At 63.1% G+C, this 26784-nt stretch overlaps 2 protein-coding genes across 6 annotated transcripts in view; one reads left to right on the top strand and one right to left on the bottom strand.

The window, feature by feature from the left end:
* The window catches only part of SLC5A10 (solute carrier family 5 member 10), a 54548-nt gene that overhangs the window by 9734 nt on the left and 18030 nt on the right, over nucleotides 1-26784 (top strand). For 3 of the 5 annotated variants that reach the window (XM_065897273.1, XM_065897275.1, XM_065897276.1), the window contains 2 exons: nucleotides 655-860; nucleotides 5933-6068. In XM_065897273.1, coding sequence (XP_065753345.1) covers nucleotides 655-860; nucleotides 5933-6068 — 342 coding nt within the window. Of the gene's footprint in view, nucleotides 1-654; nucleotides 861-5932; nucleotides 6069-16274; nucleotides 16286-20683; nucleotides 20704-26784 lie in introns of all 5 variants that reach the window. The other 2 variants (XM_065897272.1, XM_065897274.1) reach the window with 1 other exon arrangement.
* The window catches only part of FAM83G (family with sequence similarity 83 member G), a 29067-nt gene continuing 2754 nt past the window's right edge, over nucleotides 472-26784 (bottom strand). The window contains exons 2-5 of the mRNA XM_065897271.1: nucleotides 15257-15424; nucleotides 8433-8557; nucleotides 6512-7754; nucleotides 472-1394 (exon numbers count right to left, since the gene is read on the bottom strand). Coding sequence (XP_065753343.1) covers nucleotides 999-1394; nucleotides 6512-7754; nucleotides 8433-8557; nucleotides 15257-15424 — 1932 coding nt within the window. The 3' untranslated portion in view covers nucleotides 472-998. The remainder of the gene's footprint in view (nucleotides 1395-6511; nucleotides 7755-8432; nucleotides 8558-15256; nucleotides 15425-26784) is intronic.

Here is a 26784-nt window from a genome sequence, read left to right as displayed (position 1 = left end):
ACCCAGAGCCCACTGCGGGAGAGGCACCCAGGCAGCCAGGCCTGGTCTGGATCGGGGCGGGGGAGTGACCACAGGCAAAGCAAAAGCCACAGGTGGGCCCAGACCCCGAGGCAGACAGGAGCAGTGAGGGGGTGAACGTGGTTGGCTTGTGCCGGCCGGCTGGCGGTGTAACCTTGGTGGCGCTCCTGCCCCTCTGGGGACTCTGTGTCCCTTCTCAGTGCCACATCCCCCAGCCATACTCAGCTCTGCCAAAGTCACGTCCTTTGGAAGCCCCTGGGTCAGAACGTTAGCCCTTCAGATTGCTCAGGAAGGTCCTCGAACGCCAAGAAAAGACACGTTTGCCTCCTTGGGTCGACAGCCTGGCAGAGAGCTCCTCGCCTGAGGCTGGTGGGCGTCCAGAGGCCGGCAGGACACTGGGGTGCCCTCGTGTGGAATGCTCATTTAATATTATCATTTTAAATACAAACAAAATAGTCCTTTGAATTCACCTTTTTTAAAACCCTCTACCTCCATACCTTTCCAGACACTGGAAAAGGTGAAGTGGGAAAAAGTTGAGTTTCATGCATCAAGAAGTTACTCGTGAGATGAGGGCAGTGGGGCTGGGAGTCACGGCCACCAGCCACCAACTGTGCCTGTCGCGCCCGCCCCCTCCAGCTTTCGAGCAGATCGGCGGGTATGATCAGCTGGCATCAGCCTACGCCCGGGCCATCCCATCCAGGATCATCTCCAACACCACCTGCCACATGCCGCGGGCAGACGCCATGCACATGTTCCGAGACCCCTACACGGGGGACCTCCCGTGGACCGGGATGACCTTCGGCCTAACCGTCACGGCCACCTGGTACTGGTGCACTGACCAGGTGAGGTCACCGCCCTCCCTACCTTCCTGCATTCCAGGGTGGCTCTGGAGGTCAGGGCGGCCAGGGAACACCTGCACGGTGAGCCCGGGCTGGGGTGGAAGCCGTGGATGGCGTGGCTTCAGGCCCGGGCATAAGGTGTTAGGGGTCCTTGCAGTCCCGGGGGGCCTGGGCCTGCCGTTTAGAGTCGGATGAAGCCCACTGGCCGCCACCCATCCTGGCCTTCAGGTGCTTCAACTGGGACAGTTTGGAGTACGGAATTCCGAGGGGGCTGGAATGCTCCTCGGCGGCCCTGCCGTCGGCCTGGGGGCTGGCGTTTCGGGCCAGTCTTGGGGTCCCAGGACCCGGCAGCTCACAGGGCCCTGGGCTACCCTTGGCCTGCCGGTGCTGGGGAGCTGCCACAGCCAGGCCCACTTTCCTGCCGGAGCTCTGGGTGCCATTGGCGGCGGGGCGGTACCGCGGGGGTCCCAGGGTCCTCGACGGCTGCGGGAAGGCATCTTTATCCCTAGGGACTTGGTAGTGGTGGAACCGCTGGCCCTGGGAGAGAGAGAGCAGAGTGAGTGAGACCCAGGGGCTGGGGCAGCTCTGCCCCTTCCTGAGGGGCCCTTGCCAGGCAGGCTGCAGCCGGCACACCTGGGTTTGCTTCCTGGCCTTGCCACTCACCAGCTGGTGGTCCTAGACGAGTGTCTTCCAGCCCCCGTGCCTCGGTTTCCCCACGTGTCCCAGGGGAACGGTCCGCCTGCGAGGTCGCACTAAGGCCAGCGCCTACTCTTCCCCATGCCCCTCTCCCCTCCTCCACATTCTCTGTAAGAGGGGCGGACAGGGATGCCAGAGACAGTGCCTCCCCCTGCGCCCGCGTGTCTGGTGAGTGTGGCAGCTAGGTCTTCCTCCGGAGTCTGACTCTAGGCCTTCCCAAGTTGGGCACGTACCAGGTGGCACCAGGCGGCCCTGCTCCCTCTCTGGGCGGAAGCAGACGATGCCCCCGCCCTGCCTGCCTCGAGGGCCACGGGTAGCTCCAGGTGGCACTTGGGCGGGAAGGGGCCTCGTGAGCACCAGAACCTCGGCGGGCACGGGCCTGATGACCGTCCTCGCCTCTGGACCCATGGCCTCGGGGGCCCCACCCAGGAGTGAGGCAGCCAGCCCGAGAGTCGACCCAGCCAGTCACTGTGGGGTGAATGGGGGCAGCTTCCCTGCGAGGCAGGCCTGGCGGCCCCATCCACAGGCCAGAACACTGAGACCCAGGGTGGAGTGCCTGCCCAGCAAGGAGCGCTCTGCAGCTCCCGAGCACAGGTGTTTTGTGTGCTCGCTGGGAGACCCTGCCTGGGCTGTGACGGCGGGAGGCAATCTATGTTGGGAGGGTCCAGGAACCCTGGGAGGCTGGGCCTCAGTTTTCCCATCTGTGACATGGTGCCGGAGAGTCCCTTGTAGGCTGCGCCCACCACAGGTGTCTGTCTGCCTAGCACCCCTGGGAGGCCTGGGGGCCGCCGGCCTGGGTGAGCGAGGGGCTGGTTGAAAGGCCGGCGGTGGAGGGCGTGTGGGGAAGTGTCTGGACTGCCCTGTGGGCCAGCTGGGGCCCCTCTGCCCCAGGGCACCTCTCGCTCCCTCCGCACTGAGCATGGCCTGGCGTGGCACTGGCGTCTCTGGGTGGGGCAGCATTCAGGAGATTTTCCCATGAGGGCCAGGTGAGTGGCCTGGAGGTCAGGGCTGGACTGGGCTTCTCTCCTGGATAAGAAGGTCACACAAGGAGGCAGCTGACCCCAAGGTGGTCCAGAGTGCCACCGGCACTGGGGGCCCGCGCCTGGCCTCAGCCTTCCCCCCCCACCATCGTCCTGCTCAGGCTGGGTCTGCCTGGGCGACTGCTGGGCCTTGGACCAGAACCCCCGCCACGCAGGTACCGACCTACTGGGTCCTGGGGGCTTGGCAGGACTCTACTCAGCCCCCGGGACACCCACGGTGTGGTCAGCGGCAGGCGGCAGCTCTGTGTGCTGGGGCCACGGGCGCTTTTTGTTTTCTTTAGGCTTCTCAGTGTCTCCCAGCTCAGCCACAGTGCGTAGGTGACATCAGAGCCCAACAAATCCAATAAAACGGGAGGCAGAGGCCCGGTGGGCAGAGAGCTGCCACACCCCTCCCCGACCTCAGCTGCTCAGCCAGTACCCCCAGGAGGCGCACAGACCAGAGGGTCCTTGGGGCCTGCCCGCTCCCGTGGTGCCGGCGCTCCTCTCGTCACCTGCCGCGGGCTGTCTTTCAGGCAGCGGCTGGGTCAGCCCTCACGGCGGCCACCACTTCTCAGGCTCCTGTGCAGGTCAGGCGCAGTGTCAAGTGCGTGGGCCCCGTCACCTCGTTTCTCCCCGTGTTCCCGTGGGCTCTCTTGTCCCCATCTCACAGCCAAGGGGCCCAAATGCTCCTGGGTGGCACAGGGCCGTAGCTGACCCCGAGGTGGCCCTGACGAACGCCTAAACTTGGTGACTCGCAGCCGGCCACCCGGGCACGGGCTTGGCCGTCCACACGCGGCCTCATCCAGGATTTGCAGCAACCCTGCGGGTCGGGGGTCGTGTCACATCTCGCAGGCGAGGACAGAGCGGTTCGGGGAGGTCCAGTGGCCGGGCCGGGAGAGGGAGCTGGCCTCCGGCAGGGCCTGTGCAGAGAGGCACTGGGACGATGCTGCCGGGGAGGCCCCGGCCTTGCCTGCTGGGGCACCGAGCCTCAGCTTCTCCAGCTGTAGAATGGGGCGACCACGGTTGTCCCGCCCACCTCCCGGGGCTGGCCGCCAAGAGCACGGAGCAAAATAAGGGAGACACGGAGGAATTTAGGGAAACTCTTCTCTCCCGTGGGGAGCGCGGCCCTGGGCTCTTGTAATCACAGAACATCACAGGGGAAGGGTCTACAGAGAAGCACGTCTGACCCCCTCACTGTCTAGACGGGGAAACTGAGGCCCAAAGCGAGGAAAGGACTTAGGCACGTCACAGGAGCTGGCGGAGAGGCAGGATTGGAATCAGCTTGCCCTGTAGACCCCGCGCCGCCAGCCCGGGCACCCTGTCATTTTTTTTTTTTTATTAAGAAAAGCAAAGGCAGTTTATTTTGAGCTACAGCAAACGGGAGGCAGCTTCCATCCCTCACATTTGGCCGAGGCTGAAAGGCAGGCAGATGAGCCAGGGAGCTCTGCAGAGGTCCTGATGGGAGACCCTGATGGGAGGCCGCGGCCCGGGGACACGGGAGGTGGGGCGACCGTGTGATTGGCGGGGGTAGGAAGCGAGTAGGGGACAAAAGTTAGAGATGCTGTCAGTTACTGATTAGGTCCTGGCCACCTGGGGCTAACTGTTAGAGCAGTCATCGTGCAGCCTCCTCAGTGGTTACTGGAGATAACCGTCGGCCTTCCTGTGTGGCTCCGAGAGCTGTTTATTGTACGTAACGGGGTGGCTTCCCGGGCAGGTCAGAGTTCTTTTTTTTTTTTTTCCCCTGGGCTGCATCACGGGGCCTGTGGGATCTTAGTTCCCCGACCAGGGATTGAACCCACGCCCTCGGCAGGGAAAGCACAGAGTCCTAACCACTGGACTGCCAGGGAAGTCCCAGAGTTCTATTTTTAGACGCGGTCCAGCCAACATCCAAGTGCTATTCGGCCTCTGTGGGACTGCGCTCCACAGTAAGTGCGAGTAGGCACACCTCCAAGGACATGCCTTCGCTTCTGGACCTTGAGGTGAATATTACAAACTGCTCAGAAGCCTATATTTTGAGGGATAATCACCTCTGATCCAGAGCTCCCTTACAGGAGTACAATTTTCATCTCATTTTCTCTGAGACACTTAGGTGGGCCTCTGAAGAAGCACACGACAGTTTCTCTTAAGGACCCTAAACACAAATGAGCACTGAGGGGCCTCTGAGATGGACACACGCAATTTTGGGCCTTTACAAAAACCACTTTTGTGAAAGTGGAGGGAGTTCGAGTACAGTGGTGGAAACAGGTTTCTCCTAAAACAAAGGCTGTTTCCACTCCTACTCCTGACACAATGAGTCTGCATTTGTTCCGTTGGATGTTAACTGTTCCCTAGGCGTCAGACGTTAGATCAAGCATGGCCCACTAGGTCCACGACTATTAAGTACTGACTATCTTCAGCCAGGTAAGACCTTGGGAAAAGATGGAAAAGACCACATAGAGAAAGCATCTGAGGTCCTCTGATGGAGAACAGGCTACAAGCCACTATTTCCCAGAATGCCCTGGAGCCCCTTTGCTTTGATGTAAACCCAGGTTATTTTCTCCTGTTGATGAAAAGGTGCTGGAGGATGAGCCGGGGAGGGTGGAGTCTCCCAATGGACACCAAGGAATATTCTAGTGGATTCAGTGGGCTGCACCCTGAGAGCTTTGAAAGTGACCCCATCCCTGCCTGATCTAAAAACCATGGAGGTGTACACTTTACGTGGCTGAGCTGTGCGTGAGTCACGTCTCAGTAAAGCTCTTTAAAGTCCCACATTCTTTTTTAAAAAAGTAGAACCATGGTGTCAGAACTGGGAGGGATCTCAGATGCCATCAGTTCCAACCACTCTCCTCCCGTTCTGCGTATCTGGAAGCTGAGGCCCGGGCAGGAGCTGCCTGAGGCCACATGACGAGTTGCCCTCATGCTGCAGCTTCTAGCTCCTTCCATTACTGAAGCGCAAGCTTCCCCAAACCCAGGTCCTAAAACTCCAGACCTCTGCCAGGGACACGACACAGTTGGAACCAGTGTCTGCTCTTGGCACGTGCGTGAGCCTGCCAGCCTCTCGTGAGGGTGCGGGAGGTGGGGGGGTGTCCCTGATAACCTACCCACCCAGGGTCTCCTCCCGCCCTGACAACTGCCAGGGTGACGGGCTGGTCAGGACCGACACCTTCCCTCCTCGACAGATAGGGAGACTGAGTCCCCGGAGAGAACCTTGGCCCCAGGTGCTCAGACAACTGGCAGGGATGCTGCTGGGTGTCAGGGTGGGCGCGGTCGTCTCAGGCCGGTCTCGGGCTAGTGGGTCAGCACCTATCTCACACACTCCCTGAGGCCCAGGGGCGAGAAATCCCGAGAAGGCTGGGGCTCACCGCCTCCCCCTGCCCCCAGGTCATCGTGCAGCGGTCGCTGTCTGCCAGGGACCTGAACCACGCCAAGGGGGGCTCCATCCTGGCCGGCTACCTCAAGATGCTGCCCATGGGCCTGATCCTCATGCCGGGCATGATCAGCCGCGTGCTGTTCCCAGGTAGGACGGGCCCTGGGGGCTGGGCTGGCTGCAGGGTGGAGAGGTCGAGGACAGGGGCAAGTTGTTTCCCGGCCTGGGGGAGCGGGGAGGGGAGTGGTCCCCAGGGCCACAGTCAAAGGGATCGCCACGGAGGTGGCTTGACATAAGGTCCGGGCAAAGACTACCTACTGCTGTGTGATCTCAGGGTGTGAAGGAACATCTCTGTGCCGCCGCCATCTCCTCATCCACAGACTAGGGAGCAGACCACCCACATAACACCACACCCCTGAAACCTCTGGGTGTGTTGTGTGTTTCCTTTCGGATCCTGGCAGCTGGCTCAGGTTGCCTTTATGGGATGCTGGGTAATGACCTGGGGAGGCGGCTGCCCAGCAGACGGCACCTTTGGGTGCTCACGCGTGGGGGAGGGGCTCCCAGGACCCTGGTGCGCGGGGGCCCCGACCCACCTGTGCCTCCTTGTCTGCCAGGTGTGGGGCCTGCATCCTCAGAGCGCCTGCCTCTTCTCTTTCCTGACCCTGGGCCCACGAGGAGCCACCCAGGGGTCCACCAAAGGTCCCACGGGTCATGTGGGGAGTGCTCAGATGTTGGCGGGGGGGCTGGGCTGACCCGTTGGCCACCTGCTCTGAGTGGCCACTCCGGAGGGCGGCCGAGTGCTCCGTCACCTCAGAACACTCCTCTGACACGGATGAGGAGACCACCGAGGGCCGCTCGGGGCCAGGGACACGGCCGGAGCTGCCCGAGAGGCTGTCCTGGTCACTGAGCGTCACGTAGTCGTCGTCGTCTTCCTCCTCCTCCCCCTCCAGCCCATTGGGGACCACCGGCCCCCCGCCGTCGGGGTCATCCTGGGTCATAGACAGCTGGTACTGAAGCGGGGCATGGCCTGGGCCTGCCGTCCTGGGGAGCCCGTGGTCCGTCCGGTTATGGGGTGCCTGCCCCTCTGGGGTTGCCAGGGCCCAGCCAACACCGCCGCCCTCCTGGGCAAGCAGGTCTGCCACTGGGACTGTGCGGGGCTTGGGCACAGGAGGCCGTGGCTCGGTGTCCCCCTGGGGGAGGCTGTTCTCGGCTGGGACCCCGTCCTGGGGGGATCTGGGCTGGGGGGCGGGGCTGGAGTCCTGGCTCTGCCTCCACAGCTGGGTCCTGGCCTGGGATGTGTCCTGGATCTTGATGCGGTTCATCTGGCTGGGCTGGGGGTTCCAGATGTTGGGGTCGATGATGTTGATGTAGCCTAGGATGTCGCTGCCAGGTTCCGGGTCCGGCTCCACCCACGTGGGCAGGTATTCAAACATGTTGGCCCGTTCCAGGTTGAGCAGCCCCGGGTGGATGGGCAGGGGCGGCTCGGGGAGGTCTCCCGGCAGCTCGGCTAGGGCCGTGTCCCCCACCGCCAGGGTCCTGGAGGCCTCCTGCCGCTCGGAGGACAACTTGGCAATCTCGTCAGCACTCTTGGCCTTGACCAGCGCGTACTTGGGGTTGACAAGCCTCTTGGCCGTGGTGCCCGAGGGCACCTGCGGGACCACAGAGTGCAGCACGACGGGCTCGGGCTCGGGCTCCTTCTCCATGGGGATGTCCTTGAGGCTGACGCCGTGTGACGTGAGGTACAGCTCCTGGAACTGCCGGTCGAACATCTCCACCACCTGGCCCGACAGCACGGAGATCACGTTCCTGTCCGTCCTTGCAGCCGACCACGTGAAGCTGCAACAAAGGGCGGCAGCCTGGTCAGGCGCAGGGCCCAGGGCCCGGGAAGAGGGAGCAGCCCCCAGCCCCCCACCCCCGTGCACGCACAGGCCAGCGTCCATCAGACCGTGGCCACAGAAGGGATTAAAGACAAGCGAGCAGGGGCAGAGGACGGGGCCCGACGGGGCCCGAGCCCCAGCGTCAGGCCCGGTGTGGGACCTCAGGCAGCGCCTGTGTGGCAAGCTCCTTGCGGATGTGCAGCCTGGACAGCGGGGGTCGTCGGCACAGTGACTTGTGCCCACCCCGTGTGGCCGTGGATGGCCCCTGCCTTGCTGCCCCCTGCGTGGCAGGGCTGGCAGAGCTAGACCGCACCGTCCTCGTCCTGGCCCCTCCCTGAGAGCAGCTCTCCAAGTGACCGCGCTGTGGGCCCGGGAGGACGCAGCCGGCCTGGCCCACAGCCCACCTCTGGCTGTTGACACCTCGAGGCAGGAACAACAGTCTCACGGATAAAAGCGTCGCTCTGCCTGCTTCCGAGACGGGCGGGCAGCGTGCGGGCATGCCCAGCCCCACTCACACCTCAGCAGTCTGGGGACCAGTCAACTGGAATAACCGGGGTGTCACAAGGCAGGATTAAGGGCAGAAACCAGCTGGGAACTGGAGCCGCCCCTCCCCTGGCCCCCAGAAAGCCAGAGTCACCTGTAGGAGCCGCAGATGGCCCGGTCTCCATCCACGAACATGAACTTCTGGGCCAGGGCACCCTTGAACTTGGTGGCCGACCGCGTGAAGAATTCGGTCCCTCCGCTGCTCCGCACCCTGAGATTCTGTGTCGGGGGACAGGGGGCAGAGTTACACGACCCAGCACTGACCACCCTGCCCGGGCTCAGGGAGGGATTCGGGGGATCGCCGACAGGCCTGGGGAAAGGGGCGGTGCATGTGGGGACGCGCCGAGGTGGGAAGGGGTGGGAGGAGGGCGGGGGCTGGAGATGAAGGGCTGCAGGATGGTCTCGGTGTGGCCTGAAGGGGGTCCACAGGGCAGCCCAGCCGGAGAGGCCCCGTGTGCGGGCCAGCTTGGAGAATGCTGCTGCAGGGACCCGAGCAGGAGGGGGATGCAGACACATTTTAGGAAGGTCCCCCTGATGGCTGGGGGGCTATGCAGCTCGGAAGGGGAAGGGGCTGCCCTGAGGGAATCTGGGTCTTGCACTTGGGCAGATCGGTGGCCTTGCCAGGACGGGTGACCAGCCGGGCCTCTTCCCCGGTCTCCCCCGCACTGCTGTCTCTCTGTCTCCCTAAGCCCTGCGCACTGTGGGCAGGGATCCCGGCAAACTCCCCTACTTCCCCGTGGGCCAGACCCCTGCCTGGGACCCAGGGGCAGTTCAGGGAATGGCCACATCCCTCCTCCCTGTGCTGGCGCCGTCGGCTCAGGAGCAGGGAAAGGCCCTGAAAAACCACGGAAGGGGAGCCGAGAGGCAGGAGGAGCGGGGTGGGGGGGTGGTCTCCCAGGCGTCATACGCACACCCCGCACGGCCCGTGTCAAAGCTGGGCCCCTCCTGCCTTTCTCTGGGCATCAGGGCTCTCCCTCTCTGCGCAAGCCTGTGGATGTGTGTGGGCCAGGGGCTGGCTCCCCTTTCATCAAGAGAGCTTCTCGTTCCGAGGGAGGGGCAGGTGGGAAAAGCCTGTGGTGGAGGGACCCCAGGATGGGCGGGGCAAGCCTGGCTGACCCCCAAGAGTCAAGGGGACGGCTGAGGGCACCCCAACGTAGACCCTCAGGGCAGGAAGCAGACTTGGGCTCAGGGCGTGCAAGCACCGCCCAGGCAGTGTGTTAGAAACGCAGGCTCGCAGCTGCCCCAGGTTCGGCTCGGGGGGACTGGGGTCAGGAATTCCATTTTTAACATAAGCCCCAGTGATCTGACGCGTGCCCAGGACAGAAACCCCTTGTAGGCCCCGGTGACGGGAGCCTCACTCCCTTCAGAGGGGTCTGTGCCTGCGGGGGGTGCTGGTCTGTTACATCTTCTGCGACATCCCCTAACCCTGACCCTCACCCACTCACCGGCCCCAGCTTATTAACTCGTTCACTGACCCCTGCCGAGGTCCCCAGCGCAGACACAGACATGACTGTGACACAGATCCCTCGTTGGAGGAGAGGGGGGAAGCAGATAAGTAACGACCCCAGCTGTGGGGCGCCTCCCGGGAAGGCTGGCGTCTGGGCTGACGTGTGAAAGACAAGGAAGAGCGGGCCGGGTGGGAAGAGGACGCAGCACCCCAGACCCAGAACTACAAAGGCCTGATTCAGACATGGGAGGACTTCGGGGAAGGGGGGCGGGCAAAGGAGCCAGCAGAGCGGGCCCAGACAGATGCCGAGGAAAGACCCTACGGCCGCTGAGGGGCCTGGTGGGGCCCGGGGGCAGTAGGGAGCCACAGAGGGCTTAGAGCAGGGAGTGAGGGGTCGGAGCCGTCCAGTCCCGGCGTCCAGCGGGGAATGTGCATGAAACACACAGGGAGCAGAGGAAGAGGACAGGAGGGGCTTCTGCACCTGAGGGATGTGAGTCCGGGCAGGGGCAGAGGGGAGAAAAGAGAGAACTGGAGGCCATCTCCGCTCCAGCCCACAGCCCTCGGTGCTCCTGCACCCGTCCCGCCTGTGACAGGTCCCGGACCTTTCAGCCGGGGCAGCCTCGGGGCAGTGCCCACAGAGGGTGAGGGGCAGGTCCCACGGATGCCCACCTGGCCGTGGGGCCCGGCCCAGAAGGCAGATAAGCCTCTGCTCCCAGGCTGGCTCCCCTGCCCGCCCTTCCCCAGGCTGCCTGTCTGCACACAGCCTGCACAGCAGGAAGCTGGCTGAGGCCCAGGACAATTAGTGTCTGTGACTGTACTGAATGCGCAGCATGCTTGGGGGCCGGAAGCCTGAGCAAAGATCCTGGGAGGCCTTCCCCTGTCACCTGTGCCCAACGGCAGCCCAGCTCTGCAGCTTCTGTTTATTCCCGGTTGACACCGCCCCGTGGGGCCTGGCCCAGATGAGGTAACGTCTCAGGAGCCAGGGCTCGGGCGAGCCGAGTTGGAGGATCCCACAAAGCCACACTGTCTCTGAGCCTGGAACGCCCCTAGCAGAGCACGTGGCAGGCAGGGGGAGGACGAGTGGGGTGGGCGAGTCCCCACACCTCCATGGGGCCTCCTGTGCTCACACCGGGCTGGTGGGAGCTGGGGGGACAAGCCCAGGCCCCTACTGGAGCAGGTGGGTCGCTCTCGAGCTCTGGTCAAACAAGGCTCCAGTCCTGGTGCAAATGAACGCAACCTGGCCTCCTCACGCCTCTAGGTTCTCGTCTGTGAAATGGGCCTGCCCACCCCCGGCTTCAGGGCTGCTGTGAAGACTCCGTGCATCAGGGGAGGGGCCGGGAAGGGGCCCAGCACTCAGTGGCTGCTCCCTAAACTAGAGGGGACGAGGGGGCTGTGCCGTGCAGTGGGACGGGGGTGTGATCCCTGCCTCTCGGGGGGCGGGTGGGGGACCAGTGAGGGACCGACACTGAGGACAGGAGAACATCTGGAATGGTGTGGACTCAGGCCCAGGGAGGCCAGGATTGTCGGCCGTATGCAATGGTCAGGCGGCTCGGGGAGAGAAGTGACCTGCCCCAGGGCCTCCCAGTGGACAGGGTCTGGCCCCTTGGGACTGAGGACAGCCTGCAGCTGCACCCTGGTGGCCCTTTCACCCTCCAGGGGTCTGCTGGCACCTTCTGGGCCGGAGGGAGAGTGGGGAGGCCCAGAGACCATCCTGAGCAGGCCTGAGCACTGACAGCAAGGTCAGGCCAGGTCAGGGACAGAGAGCCGTGCCTCCGTGTGCCAGCCAACCTCTGCTCTCTTCTAAAGGGCCTGTTTCACTCTCTGTAATGGGGTAGGGAGACCAATACTCACCCTGGCCTCCCCCGGGCTGTTGTGAAGCTGAGATGGGAAGCAGCCTTGGGGGCAGGGGGCAGGGCAGGGCTTGGGGGCTCCTGGCTCTCCCCCTGGGCCAGGCCGCTTGGCTCTGTGACGTTCTGGGCCAGGTGGTTCTCTGTTAGCGGCTGTCCTGTGCATTGTACGCCGTTGAACAGCATCCCTGGCCGCCACCCACCAGATGCCCGTAGTACCTTCGTAGTCACGGCCATTAAAAACACCTCTAGACGTTGCCAAACGTTGAGAGGCAGTGCCCTGAGTCCATTACAGAGCCAGGCCAGGCTTAGAGAAGGCAGGTCGGGAGAGGAGGAGTCCCGGGCACCAGATCGGAGCCAGTGCTGGCCTGTCTAGCGTGAGCCGGAATCCTCACCCAGCGCCTTCCCGTGACCACGCTGCCTGGGGATTCTTTGTTCATCAGAAATGGGTCCAGCCTTCGCCCAAGTGGCTGCTGGTTTTTCCAGTTCAGCTACACAAAGCAGACTAGCTTTTCGGATCAGCCAGGCATCTCACAGCTCCGGTCCCGTGCTACGCTGTGAGCCTCGAGGCCTGCCTCCCACCGGCCCTGGGCATCCCTCGGCACCCAGTGTCACCCCCAGGTGTGGCCTGCCCCGGGCCCTGCGATGAGAGGGTTGGGTCGTCTTCTCAAGGCCCGTTCCCGCGTGTAGTATGGGCACTCGTTCCCACGTTCCCTGCCTGGGGGAGTCGGGGCCCAGCTGAGCCGGCGGGTGGGGACGCTCGGGACAGCTGGGAACCTCGCGTCAGGGAGGTTCTGTCCTCCGGCCTCACCTGGAAACTGGGAGTCGACCCAAGCGATACTGCGGCTATTTCCAGAATGTGTTGTGTGAGCTCAGGGGTTCAGGCTGGGGAGCTGCCCGGAGGGGGAGACTGGGGGGGGGGGTCCCCAGCCAGACCATTGCTCAGAGAGGGAAGGGAAGCCCCCTGGCACTCAGACCAGAGCTGGGGGTTCACGGGAGGGGCCGCAGCTGCCCCACCTGCAGATAGGAAGGGAGTTCGTGACCGAGTGCCCTGCCCCCACGTAGCCTCCTTGACTCTTCACAGCAGCCCTGCCAAATAAATGACGATATTCCCATTTTTCAGACAAGAAGGCTGAGGCCCAGAACCTCAGTGTCTCTGCCTAAGGTTACGGTGCAGGGGCCGAGCTGGGGCCGAGGCCTGGCTCCTAGCGCCCAGCACCCCCTTGGTCACAAGTATGACCCCACCAGGCACAACCTACACCCTGGGCCCACATGACCTGAAGGCAGGTCGCTGCAGAGCTGGGCAGGGGCAGCGGACGCCGAGGGCGGGGCCAGGGATTACCAGTAAAGGAAGTGCTCCCGAGACAGGTCTGGGCCCAGCCTGCCTGCAGGCAGGGAGGCAGGCTCTAGACAAGGTGACACTTGGCCAGGACTGGGCCCACAGGAGCCTCTGGCCACCTGCCCAGGCTGGGAGTGGGCGGGCTCGGAGGCGAGAATGAGGTGGCCAGGGTCACACGTTGCTTCCCATGAAGACGCCTGGCCGTCCCACAGCATCCGGCTCCTGGGCACGTCACCCTGCGGACCTGCCATCTTCCCCAGAGCAGGGAGGTGGCGAGAAGGGCAGGCTGGGCCATGCCCCGAGCTGTAGCCTCAGCTCAAGCCCTCCGCCCTCCGCCCAGGGCCCGGGGTTTATAACTCTTGTTATTGCCGCAACCGTGCGCCTCTCCTTAGCTCAGAGCGCTTTTACAGCCACTGTCTCCTCTGCTTTCACCCTCAAACAACCTGGTGAGGCGTCCTTGTGGTCACAAAGCCCTGGAGGCTCAGAGAGGTAGGCCCGGCGTCAGGGGGCTGGCAGCCAGGAAGCCTGTGCGGGCAGCACTGGGGTGGCCCTGCTGTTAGATGCGGCCTCAGCCAGGGGCACTGGGCACCAAGGTTGTGTGGCCCCGTCTGTGCCAGCTTCCCATTACTGGCTTTTAGGTTCAGCCCCGACTTGGTGGAATGCCTCTGGGCAAGGCACAGGCTCCCTCAGGCCTCGGTTTTCCTGGGTGTCCTGTGGAAACCTGGTCTGGACGGCCTGCCCCTCTTGCCCCCCTTCCCGGGAGCTCCAGACCCTCCCAGGAGCCTGGCATCTAGGGTTTCCCCACTAAGAAGAGGCTTCTGGAGCGGCCACGCAGGGTTTGGATCCCCTCTCAGCACAGACAAGCCCCCTCCCTGCCTCTTCATCCGCATGTGGGGGGATGCCTGCGGGCAGAGGGACGCGAGGTGTGCAGGGTCCCCACCGGGCGTGGGGCAGGGGCTCAGGGGGAGTGGGCCCGTCAGCCTCTTCCTGAGCACGGCAGAGGGCTGGATGGAGAGCCCTGAGTTTCTGCTGCCCGCACGGCGGAGGCCCCTGCAGTCACCTCTGAAAAGACGCCTCTTCCACACTCCGGGCCTCCCGGCCTGAGCCGTCTGCCCCGGGAGCTGGCTCTCGGTGCTAGTTACACGGCAGGCAGGGCAGCACAGCGGGCGAGTACGGGGCTGGGGGTCAACCCACCGGAGAGGCCACATAAACATGTCCCAACAGCCAGAGACTCGCAGCCCAGAGAGCTCACACCCACTTGAAGGGTCTCAGCTGGTCTGGGCATCACTTGACAACGCCGACAACTGACGGGCCCGGGAGCCCAGCCCCTTGTTAATTAACCAGGCTGGCGCTGCCCCGAGGAATTCTGACCTGTGCTCAGCCCGAGGGCTCGGTGCTGGCCCCCACGCCCCTTATCCTTCGCTTACTAACGTTAAGTGACACCTCTGATCTGTAAAGTGGGACAGCTGCCTCCTCCCACCGGCTGCCGTGAGGGTACCTAAGTTAACCATGTCAAGTGCCTGGGACGGGAGCTGTGGAAGCCATCGTTACGCATACTGATCTGTGCTCCAGGCACGAGCTGTACACAGTAGGTAGCAAGCAATGGCTGGGCGGACGGAGGGCTCCCTCCACTCCCAAGCAAGGCACCAAATGCCAGGGTGTCTGAGCAGAAGAGCCCGGTCACACGGGTCATCAGGCCCCCTGTTGGGCCAGTGAGATCCTGGAGTCCAGAGAGGGGAGGTGACGTGCTCTAGGACACACAGCAAAGCAATGCTGAGAACCCAGGCCCAACCTGACAACTCCACCTCTGTCCCCAGTGTCCCTGCTCACTCCTCAAGTCCATTTCAACTCTGCAGCCACCAAAGAAGCCCTCCCTGAACTCAGCCCGAGTGAGCTTCCTCTGTTGGAGCCGGATCCTAAAGCCCGTGCGTGGACATTTTACAGAAACAGATTTTGGTTTAAAACCAAGAAAGGGCTTCCTGGGAGTTGGAGCTGTCCAGCTGGGGCTTGCTGCCAGAGCCAGGGGGTTGAGCACCCTGTCACTGGAGGTGAGCAAAGACAGAACCACTGCGGCACGGGCTGCTCTCAAACACTTGTGAGGGAGCACCTCACGTGGGCTTCAGCACCTGGTCACAGGTAGTGTCCTGTCCCCTAATACTGAAGCAGAGGCCGCGTGACAACTCGGTGGGTGGCTCTAGGACACTGAACTCTAGGTTCCCAGATCCGGACTGAGAAGGCAGGTGCTCCAAGTGTTTGTCAACCGACTGAGTGAGGAGCCGGCTCACCTTGAGGTGCCCCAGGTGCATGCGGGCCCGCTCACACATGTGCAGGAAGTACTTGACGTTACTCTCATCCACAATGATGTACACGGCCACCTTCCTCTTGAAGCTGGCATCCAGCAGGTCCTTGAAGATGTCCACATCGGTGAACATGTCCATGACCACAGCGATCACCTGTGAGCAGGAAGGGAGACCGGGGCCGTCAGGGCACGCGGCCGGGGAGACAGGTGCCTCGCCAGGACGCCTGGCCCTCCCGCGCCCACCACCCTCTTCGGGTGCCCACCCTGGCCCTGCTCCCTCGGGACTGGGAAGTGCCGGCTCTCCTGGCCCTGAAGCTGCAGGCGTAGGAAGGACGCTCAGGGTACAAGATGCCCAGTGGGTGGCGCAGGCTGCGCTCTCCGGCGGCAGGGAATGGAGAGAGGCACAGTTCGTGGGCTGCTGTTTCCGTAACACAAGACCGTAGAAAACAAAACCCAGACGAGGAATGTGTAGGGGAAGCTGCAGCAGGAGCGCGGGAGGAGTGGGAAGGGTGCGCGTCCTGAGATTTGAGCGCCTGCCCCCACCCCCAGCCCCCGGGCAGCTCTCGCCTCTGCCGGGGCTCAGGGCTTGTCCAGGAGCCCTGTTTCTATTCCTGGGTTGCATTCCCGAGCCGGGCAGGCCGCACCATGCCCTCCACCCGCTACCCCAGGATGCTGAGATGGAGCAGATGTGTCCAGGGCAGGGAGGAAGGTAGAAGCTGGGGCCGCCCACCGAGGTCACCCCTGGGTCCCTGGACAGGCTCCCTCGCTGCCACCTCTCCTTCTGGTTTGGATACACCCCAGACCACTACATGTGCTCTTCTTGTCATCTGACCACACCTGGGCCACAACAGCTGCCCTCAGCCTGTGGATTGGCTTAGGGTGGGGCCCCAGAGGTCAGAGTACATCTACCCCAGCCCAGCCCAGCCACTGCCCAGCACGGGTGGTGATATGCCCAGGCCTGGTAGGCAAGGGCCCTGGCCTGAGCCAAGGCACGAGGAGGGAAGGGGCACACGTAGCCCAGGGACAGGGGGTGCGGTAGTCAGCGGGCTCAGTGGCCGGCAGGCCCTGGCCCTCAGTCTCGCTTCTCCCCTCCCCTCCCCGTCCCACTGGGCAGCAAAGGGGAACACAGCAGACCAGGGCCCAACGCTGCTGACCCGAACAGACGTCCAGCCCTCCCACCCGCCAGAGCCGGCGCCAGGGCCCCATCCTGGGTCTGAGAACCCCCTAGAGGAGCCCAACCCAGAGAGGCGGGTAGGGGTCATGCGCTGGGCCACAAAGCAAGCTGGGGACAGTCAGGCTAGAACCCACCCAGGCCCGCCAGGGAGCCAGGGTTACCCCCACCCCTGCTAGGAGTGTGACCTGGCAGGTGGCCTGGGGCTTGCCAGGGACGTGCCTGCACACTCCCGTGAGCTCACCCAGCTGGCCCCTGCAGGTCCCTCTGGGCTCCCCCTGGGCCCCGGGCCCCTGCTGACGCTGGTCACACATCTGGCACCAAAGCCAGTACTTCTGGGGGCTCCTCCCTGCCCTGCCCTCCACGGACAGGGTCTCTGTGTGACCCTGAGCAGACACCTAGCTTTTCCAGGCCCAACTTTCTCACGTGGGACCAGCCAGGACTCCCCGGTGCTGAGGCCCAGGGTCTTCTCTGACCCCTGGGGGAAAATAGCTCGCTGTCTGAGTCTCTGAGGGATGTTTCAGGCAGGGCAGGGGGAGCAGGTATAGTCTGTGCAGGGCCTGCGGTGGCACAGGGGCCGCAGGGAGGTGGACGGCAGCACCAGGGGAGGGGGTATGCTCTCTGACCCCAAATCGGCCGGGTCTCGAGAGGAAGTGAGCTCCATGTCCCAGGACGTGTGCAAAGGCCAGAGCTTGCTTGAGGGGGTGGACGAGAGGACAGATGAGACACGGTATCAGAGCTGGTGGGCTCACAACGCCCTTGGGCTCCACCGGTCGAGGGTGACGGGACCCCGAGGTGGGGGAGGGGTGACAGCAGGGACCCTCTTGTCTGGACCTCACAGGCCTACAGCCACTCCCGCCCTCCTGCAGGCCACAGCCTCACGTGCCAGCCTGGAGACGGCTCAGCTGACACAATTCTCCTGGGAGCAGGCCTGGTTCCAGGCTCTGCCCACCGTGGCAGACGGGGACTTGCCCTGGGCCCGGGCTGGGGGACGTGCCCCAGCGAGACCCGCCCCATGTGAGCCTTCCCTGCGGCGCCCAGGCAGGCAGGGTGCCCAGCCCAGGCCGCCTGCTGTCGGACTGGGACTGCCGGGGCCTGCCCCCCACAGTGGAGCCCCACAGGGTCCCAGGCTTTGGGCTCGGTGCTGAGGGTCAGAGGAGGGCTTGTACAGGTGCCAGCTGAGCTGGGGCAGGAGGGGGCTTGGTGCTCCCAGGGGGGCCCCCACGGCTTGTCCACAGGTGCCACAGGGTCTCTCAGAGGCCTCGAGCCCTGCGTGCCCGTCCCCGGGGCCAGAGACTCCAGACTAGAACCCAGGGCCCTGCGCCCTGCCCGCAGAGCTTTCCGCCTGACAACCGCTACCGCGTCCAGTCCTCAAAAACACCGCGAGGTACCGGTTATTACTCCCATTTTACAGACGAGGAAACTGAGGCACGGAGGGATTCACTCCCTTGTCTAATTACCTGTTTGGGTGGCCCGGCTCGCCCGTGACTCCGCAAGGTCCTCAAAGACAGCGCCCCCGCCCTGGCCCGGCACGCGGCCCGGCCTAAGGCGGCCTCGGGAGTGCTTGTCAACTCAGTGTGCCAAATGGCTGGGCCTGGGAGAAGCCACAGCCCCTCCTAGACCCTCACTTTCCCCATCTGCCAAATGGGGTGTCCGCCTGGCCCGCTCCTGTGTTCTGTCCAGCTCACACATCCGCGGCTTGAGCACAGACACTAGTTCCGCCCAGAGGACAACGCCAGCCCACACGTATCCCGCGGAGGCCCCGGGCAAGGCCAGGGCCAAGACTGCGGGAAAGACAGCGGGGAGGCTGGCATCTGGGGATGTCCCCACCCCACGTGGGTCAGGAGACCGCAGCGGGCACGAGGCGGGCAGCCCGAGGCTCGCCCGTGTGAGCGCCCGGACCATATGCCCGCTTCCCAGGGGCGGGACGGCAGGCAGGTGTGTGTCCCGCACTCCAGCCCGGCGTCGCAGCACCAGCCCCCCAGCCCCGTTCCCGAGGGAAGGAGGGAGTCCAGTGGTCCCTGTGCATGCCTGAAGTGAAAGCCCTCTCAGAGGTGCAGCCACAGAACCAGGAGGGGCCACACAGCCACGACAACCCTCCTGGTTCTAACCGCACGGAGCAGCAGGGTGGTGGGGCTGTGGGAGGGCGGCCGTGCCGGGAGGGGGCCGACAGCGCGGGGCCGGGTGGCGCCAGAGCAGAGGGGCCCAGGCAGGGACTGGCATAGGCACCGAGCTCTACGTGCCTCAGACCCGAAGCCCTCCCCGTGTGTGTCTTGGGGGTGTGCTGGATGGGCAGGCCCTCAAAACGTGACCCTCCAGCGGCGCCCACACCTCCCTTTCCCTTCCCCACCCCCCCACCAACAGCTCCGCGGCCTCTCCACCCTGCCTCCCGCGTGGGTCCCGAACCCCCGCCTCGCTCTGTGCAGCCGGGGCTGCTCTGCGGCCTCCTTGCGTCCTCCCACCGATCCTTCCACTGATGGTTCCAGAATCCCCCAAATCTCCTTGGGATGGTGGACACCCCACCCGTGAGAGATGCAGATGCTGGCACAGAGAGGGGAGGGGACCGGCCCCAGGTGATGGACAGTGAGGTGACAGACTCATGGTGATGCCCCGCCACGAGCACCTCCATCGCCCAGGTGCTTCCTGGGGGGCTCCAGTGCATGGGGCAGCAACCCCCCACCTGTGGCTGCCGCCCCAGCAGACACAGCCTGAAGCCCTGTAACACCCGCTGCTGGTGCTGGTGCTGGTGGAGGGGTGAGGGCTGCTGAAGTGGGTGCCCCCATCCTCCCCAGGGCCCAGGCAAGGACAGAGTTGGAGCTCTGGGGTCCAGGCTGGGGTCTAGCTTTGGGTGAGCTGCATCCTCTCTGGGTCTCAGTTTCCTCATCTGTGAAATGGGGAGGAAGGTGGATGTGATACCCAAGGCTGTCCCTGCCAAGGGAGCCCTGAGTCCGTGTGTCCTGCCCGGGTGCCCCGCACAGCCTGTCTGGGCCGGCTGGAGCACCTGGCTGTGTCTAGGGGTCTGGGAGAGGCAGTTCTGACCACCACACCCCACCTCCCTCTGCACCACCAACCTGGGGCTCCCGCCTCGCCAGGCTGACACTCAGCCTGAGGCTTCCGGCGCCCCTACAGCCGCTTTAGAGGCACCCCTTCCCCATGACCACAGAATCCATGTTGGAGCAGAGACATGCTCACAGGACCAGTGGGTAGAGCAGGGCTGGAGGACGAGGCGCAGGGGTGAGGTGGCCGGGGGTCTGCACGCAGCTGGAAGACCACTGGCCACGGGCCCAGCATATGCAGCAGCATCTCTCCCCGGTGGCCCTGACCCCACAGGGGCTCTGACCGTACGGGCCCTCCCTACACACCCCACACCCCGCTGCGGCCGCACACGCAGTCCTCCTGGCTGGGTGCCTCCCTCTCCTCCTCCAAGCCAGTAACTCCTTCCCGTCCTCCAAGCCCTGACTCAAATGCTGCCACGAGCAAGTGCCACGTCTGTGTTTCTGGAGAAACGGCAGCAACCCCACCGAGTGGCATGCCGTCTCCCCAAGGCCCGGGCCCTGAGACCCAGGTCGGCGTGGGCAGTTTCCCTCTGTACCTGTCCTGCCTGTCCCACCCTCCGAGGCCACGGAGATGCCTGCAGGAGGCCCAGAGGGAGCCGGCCGGGGTCTCTCCCCTCACGGTGCTCCCCAGCAGAAGGGGAGAGACACACCCCACCCGCCCTGGCGCCCAGAGGTCACCGCAGACACAGTGCACAGCAGGCAAGTCCCTGGCACTCACTGGGCCACTTTCACCACCTGGAAAAGCAGGAAGTGGGTCCGCATCTCTGGGTCTGTCTGACCCTAAGGCTCAGATGGACACAGGACGGTGGCACCATGGGCTCCAGACTGTCCTCCTGGGAAGCCGCTCGGGCCCGGGAGCCGCACTCAGCAGACGGCAGCGGTGGCTCTCCTGCCTCCTCACTGACCCACAGTGCCCTCGGGGTGGACAGGCCAGGGGTCATCACCTCAGCGTCTCCTGCTTCCCTCTGTGCCAGCTGGAGGGCAGTGACACACAGGAACACATAGGGCATGCTGCACACTGTCCTGAGGTGGGGGCAGTGCCTTCAAGACCTGGGATGCCACTTCCGGCCACGACGGAATAACGGAGCCTACACTTACCCACCTGCCTTAGCAATAAACACCAGGCAGAGTCTATGAAGCCACGGCCAACAGGCAGCACAGCAAGTGCAATGACCCCTGGCAGAAGGGAGACGAGCGAGGTCAGCTGTAGGACCGCCCCAGCCACCTCCAGGCCACGGCCGAGTCCAGTGGGCTCCCTGAGTTGAGGAGACGAAGTCTGCTCAGAGCCTGGCAGCCAGAATTTTCAGGACAGAGGAGAGGAAAGGGCTGCACAGAGCAAAGGCCAGAGACCTGCAGGGAGCTGCCTCTTGAGGCTTCAGCTGGAGACCGAGGAGCACACAAACAGGAAGATGCCACCGAGGCTGGGACAGGCCCACTGGAAAGGAGCAACGGCCGGTGCTCACACAGGACCAGGAGTCATTTACGTCCCCACAGCCAGAGCGCAGGCCCCTCTAACACTCAGGGCACACAGGAGGATTCTCAGAAGGATACGACCTACATGGTGGGCAAACAGGCCCTGGACCAGGGGCCAGTGAGCTTTTTCTATAAAGGCCATATAGCAAATGTCTCAGGCTTTGCAGGCCACATGGCTCTGACACACCTCTCAACTCTGAAAACAGCCACAGACAGCTAATAAGCAAATGTATACATCTCCGTTCCATTATTTACAAAAGCAGGCATAGGCTAGATTTGGTCCATAGTTTGCCAACACCTTCCCTGGACCAAATATGCTTTGGTCCCACGTAATAAAGCTTAACAGGGCTTCCCTGGTGGCGCAGTCATTGAGAGTCCGCCTGCCGATGCAGGGGACACGGGTTCGTGCCCCGGTCCGGGAAGATCCCACATGCCGTGGAGTGGCTGGGCCTGTGAGCCATGGCCGCTGAGCCTGCGCGTCCGGAGCCTGTGCTCCGCAACGGGAGAGGCCACAACAGTGAGAGGCCCCAACAGTGAGAGGCCCACGTACCACACACACACACACAAAGCTTAACAGCAAGCCTCAAAAGTGTTACATTGTTTCCAAGAACTGCATCCCAGAACAAAGCTCCAAAATGTTTAAAGGAAAAAACAAAACTCCCACAACATAAAATTTTCATCACGTCTGGTATCCAATCAAAAATTGCCAGACACACAAAGAAACAGGAAAACAATGATCCACATGAGGAAAAAAGTCTACCCAAGTGGACCCAGAATGGATACAGATGTTAGAACTGGCAGACAAAGATGGGCAAACAGTTGTAACCGAATTCTGTATGTTCAAAAAGTTACTTAGAGACATGGAAGGTTTTTTAAAACAAACACCAAATTGAAACTCAAGAAGTGAAACAATTCAGCATTTAAGATGACAAATACATTGGGTGGGATTAATAGCAGATTAGACGCTACAGAAGAAAGGATTAGTGAACCGGAAGACCCATCAGTAGAACACAGAGAAAAAGAGACTGAACAACCGAGACCAGAGCATCAGTGAACCTGGGTCAACTTCACAGGTCTAGAGTATGTGTAACTGGAGTCTCAGGAGGTCCCGAAGCAGAGGGTGGGGGAGAGGGGACAGGAAAGCATTTGAAGAAAATGGCCATAACGTTTCCACATTTGATGGAAACTATTCATCCCCAAGCCCAGGACGTTCGATGAATTCCAAGCAGAGGAGACGTGAAGAAACAGACCACGGCACATCATAATCACATCGCTTAAAATCAGTGACAAAGAGAAAATCTTAAAAGCAGCCGGAAGGGAAAAGATCATCGAATGGTGAGGAACAAAGATAAGCAGACTAAATGGAGCAACGATTAACCCAGAATTCCCTACCCAGTGAAAACAGCTTTCAGAACCAAAGGCGAAAATAAGGACTTCCTCAGGGACACAAACGCTGAGAGAATTTACACAGGCCGACCTGCACTGGAGTTGTCACCACCCCTGCACAGACAGAGGGGCTGAGGCCCCAGGGGCTGCACGTGCCCCCAGGGTGCAGCGAGGCTCAGGCTGCCCCTCGCTCACTGGGGTATGGAGCGGAGACAGGGAGAGCACCCCTCCTGCCCCCAGCCCCCTCCTCCAGCAGCAGGGCTGGGCAGACCTGGCTGCTGTGCCTCAGTTTCCCACACTGAGACATGGCCCCACTCCCCACCCCACCCTGGTGCTAGCAGGACCTGAATGGCCTGGGGAGGAGGCCTCCTGGGAGCCCCAGCCTCCTGGGTAGATGGGGAGGGAGTCTGTGTACATGGTAACAATGCCGACCCAAGCCAGGTCCAGCTTGCTAATGCTGGTACAGCTGTCCCTTTTCCCGGGGTGGGGGGGGCAGTCACCGTCCCAGAGCCACACAATCCACTGGTGGCAGAGGCTTCCTGTTCCTGGGCTCCTGTCTTGGAGGGAGTTCTAGCTGTGACTCCACCCACTACCTCCCAGAGGCCATCCTGGTTCTTGAAACTAAGCCCTGGCCTTCAGCACTGCCTGGAGAGTCAGTGCCCAGGGCTCTGCCCCACCTTACGGGCGGGTGGGGTCTGTGGCAAAGCACCTCCCTTCTCCTCAGTCACGGGGGAGTTAGATTGGAAGACCTGTAGTCCCACCCCTCTGACGGTTATCAGCTCTGGCACCTTCCCTCTGCACTGAGACAGGAGCCCCATTAAGGCCAATTAAAGGAGCTGCAGCGGGAAAGGGGTCAAGAAGCGCAAGCGAGTCCCACCCAGCCCAGTGGCGAGTCTCTGGCCTTCCCCAGATACCTCAGCCTCCTCACCACAGCTCAGGAATGCTGCAGAGACCAGAGGCTGCGGAGCATGGGGTCAGCTGACCAGGGCTGTGCCCAGCGGATGAGACAAGAGGAGAAGCCCCTCCCTCTTCCCGCCAGCCCTCCCCCCGCCCCCCCCCCCCCCCCCCCCCCCCCCCCCCGCCCCGGGGCCTCGGAGTCCTCCAAGCTTCCGGGCGCAGGATCCAGCCCAGCCCACAGTCTCAGAGGATGGCAGGAGCCAAGGATTTTCAAACTGGAAAATCGTAGATTCACAAATTCGAAGATGTTTAAAAGCTCAGCTTCTCCAGGATCCAAGAGCAACAGACGCTGTGGGGTCATGGAGCACCCTAAACCCCCAGGGACCGACCTGGAGAGGACTTGCCTGAGGTCACAGAGCCAGCCGGCAGGGCAGAGGCTCCTGGCTCACTGGAGCCCCATGGGCTCTCTGCTGCATTCTCCCGAGCCCCTGCTTGAACCCTCCAGGATGGGGGGCTCACCACTTCTCCAGCCAGACTACTCCCGGAGGGGCCATGGATGGGGACAGAGGGAAGAGAACCGAATCCGTGCCAGACACCACGCTTTTTTTCCATGTCAGTCTCGCCGCAACTTTGGGGCAGGTGTTGGCATCACGTGGCACTGAGGAGGACAGGACGGAAGGTCAGAGAGGCGGAGTGGCTAACTTGGGCACCGTGGCCGGGGTCCTGTGATACGAGAGAGACTGTCTTCCCACCACCGCCCCACGTGGCATTTAATCTGGGAAGGGCGTGAGCCTGCGGGTCACCAGGGCCTCACGAAGAAGGCTGGTGCGGCCCACCGGCTGGGCCTGCCTGGACGTGGGAAATGGTCCCAATGGGGCTCAGTCCTGCCCCCGCACTGAGCATCGTCATGACTGTTCCTGCCTTAATTAAGACAAGTGCCCGGTCCCCATTGTACAAATGAAGAATGTGAGGCCCAAGGTCATGCGGCAAGGGGCCGGGTGAACCAGGGGCCTCTGAGAGGACTGCCCGCCTCTGCTGGTCCAGGGTGAGGACCCTCGGCTGCAGGGCGAGCCCGCCGGACCAAGGAGACCAGGAGCTCGGTCTAGACCTGCCACCCAAGACTCTGGTGTGACCTTCAGCAGGCCCTGGCGCACTTTGAGCCTCGCTATCATCATCTGTGATGTGAGTGTGACGACAGGCCCTGCCTCCCGGGGTCGTGGGAGGGAGGGCAGCGCCGGCCGGGGTGGGGCTACCGCCTGGGCGCCCCAGGAGGCTGGCGTGCACCCAGCCCAGAGGTGCCAGCCCTCCTTGCTGGCAGAGCCGCTTCTGACTCCCCAGACTCAATTAAGACACAAACACCGCTGGTAGGAAGCCTTTGGAGAGGACGGGAGGCCGACCCCTGGGATTATGTTATCAGATGGTTCGCCACCTGGCAGGTGGGGCCCCGGGCTGGGAAGTGCTCCCCAGACCCACTGCATGAGGCTGCGTGGGCGCTGCCCCTCTGGGCTCTGGTGTGTCCCTGGGAACAGTCCACTGGGCCGCCCCTGGGACCTCTCAGGGCGTCGAGGCTGTGCTGGTACCGCCTGCTTGGGGACAGCGAGAGCCCCCCTCCTGGTCCCAGGGGCCTTGGCCCCCCATGACCCTGTGCTCACCAGGCCTTGGTGTGGTCAGACTTCTGCCCCTGCCGGAGCCAGAGTCTAGGAGCCTCGTGAAAATGCTTTTACTGCCCTGAGTCAAGCTGGGGGCCCGCAGCAAGGCTCCACGGCTCCCAAGAGGCGCAGGGCTCAAAAAGAACATCCGAGACGCTGCTTCTCCAGAGAAACGGGGGCTCACTGACCTCAGAGCTGGGCTCTGGGCCAGCTCCTCCAGGGATCGGCTCGGCGGCAAGTTATGCCCTCTGTGAGCCCCTCTAAGCCTCAGTTTCCTCATCTGCACGGAAGGGACGATACCTGACACCATGGAGCTGGGAGGACCCAGGCAGGTAAAGTGCCCGCTCAGCACCTGACGTACAGCTGGTATTTCATAAATGCCTCATTAAGTTCTTTTATTCTCCTGGGGCCAAGCCGTGAGCCAGGACTGCAGTGTGGGAAGGCAGGGGCCTGACAGGAGAGACGTGGGGCCAGGCGGGCATTGTGGAACCTGCTTCCAGGCCCTTCCTGCTGTGTGGCCCTGGACAAGAAACTTAATGCCCCTGGCCTGGCAGGCACGAGCTCCGGGTTCTGGTCCAGCCTTCACCACTCACTCTGCTTCGCGCTCCCCCAGTTTCCTCACGCGCACGCGATCCACCCCTGCCCCTGGGGTCCCTGGTGGAGGGGTTCGGGGCCGGTGGAGCGGTGCTTAGCCTGTCCCGGACCAACAGCTTGCTAGAGCATCTGCCCCCTCTTCTGGCCGAGGCAGGCCCTCCCCAGCCCAGCCCAGCCCAGTCCAGCCTCACCCTTCTCTTGCAGAGGCTAGAACAGCCTAGGCGTGATGCTACAGGCCCGGCCTCTGGTATGCAGTTGGAACCCCACGGCAGGTTTTTCCCTGGATAAATCACTGGCTCCCGGGGGCTGGGGGAGGGGCAAGCAGATGACCTTCCATCTCTGGGGCCTGCTCAGGGCCACCCAGCCAGTGGAGTCAGACCCTGGACCCCCTGGTCTTCGTCCCAGAGGAGTCCAGAAGGACAGGGCAGCAGGGTGTCAGAGCTGAAGGGATCCTTAAGAGGCTTCAGTGCCTATACCCATTTTACAGATGGGATGACTGGGGCTTGTGCCAGGTCACACAGTGGTGGAGGCAGAGCAGGGACCTGACCCCAGCACCCCTGGCTCCTGGCACTGTGGCCCACTAGTTCCAGTCTAATCTCCTGGGAAATGGGGGGACTCGGCGTTAGCCTTGATGGGAACACAGCCGCTCCCGGCGGGGACGGGCTGAATGTGTGCTGTGTCACTTCCCTGCCCCGGGGTCGGCCCGCTGTGCTGACGACAGGCCAGGCTGAGGAGGCAGTGGGCTGGGCCGCCCTGACTCAGCGCCACCAGTTCCAGCCCAGGCGCCCTGGTGGGCAGGGGGCCAGCATCTTGTCCAGGCAGCTGGACAGCGGGATCCCCATCCCAGTGGGGGAGAGAGGCCACTGTCCCTGCACTGGTACTGGGGGTGAGAGGAGGATGCGGGGGTGAGGGGAAAAGAGGTGATTCGCGGGGAGAGATGAGGTAGGGAGAGCTCCCTGCAGACAGGCGGGCAGCCCAGGCAAAACACCCTGTCAGCATCCGTCAGCGTCACAGCCCGGCCCCTGGGAGCCTGGGAAGCAGCAGAGCAGGGGAGATGGGAGGGTTGCAGGTAGCTTGGATGAGCTGCCCCTCCCTTCCCTGCCTCTCACTGCATCCTGCCAAGGCCAGGGCAGGACAGGCAGGGGACCTGTCCTAGAGTCTGAGGACAACACAGGTCTGGTCCCTCCCCACTCCTCCACCTGAGAGCTAACCAGGGGACCTTGGCAGGGGTTAACCAGTGCGGCCTCAGTTACTACATCTTAAAAATGGAACAGATGACGCTACACGA

The sequence above is a fragment of the Phocoena phocoena genome, chromosome 19 (assembly GCF_963924675.1).
Source record: "Phocoena phocoena chromosome 19, mPhoPho1.1, whole genome shotgun sequence".
Classification (NCBI taxonomy): Eukaryota; Metazoa; Chordata; class Mammalia; order Artiodactyla; family Phocoenidae; genus Phocoena; species Phocoena phocoena.
The sequence above is the reverse complement of the archived record's forward strand: the minus strand, read 5'-3'. Positions and strand labels throughout refer to the sequence as shown.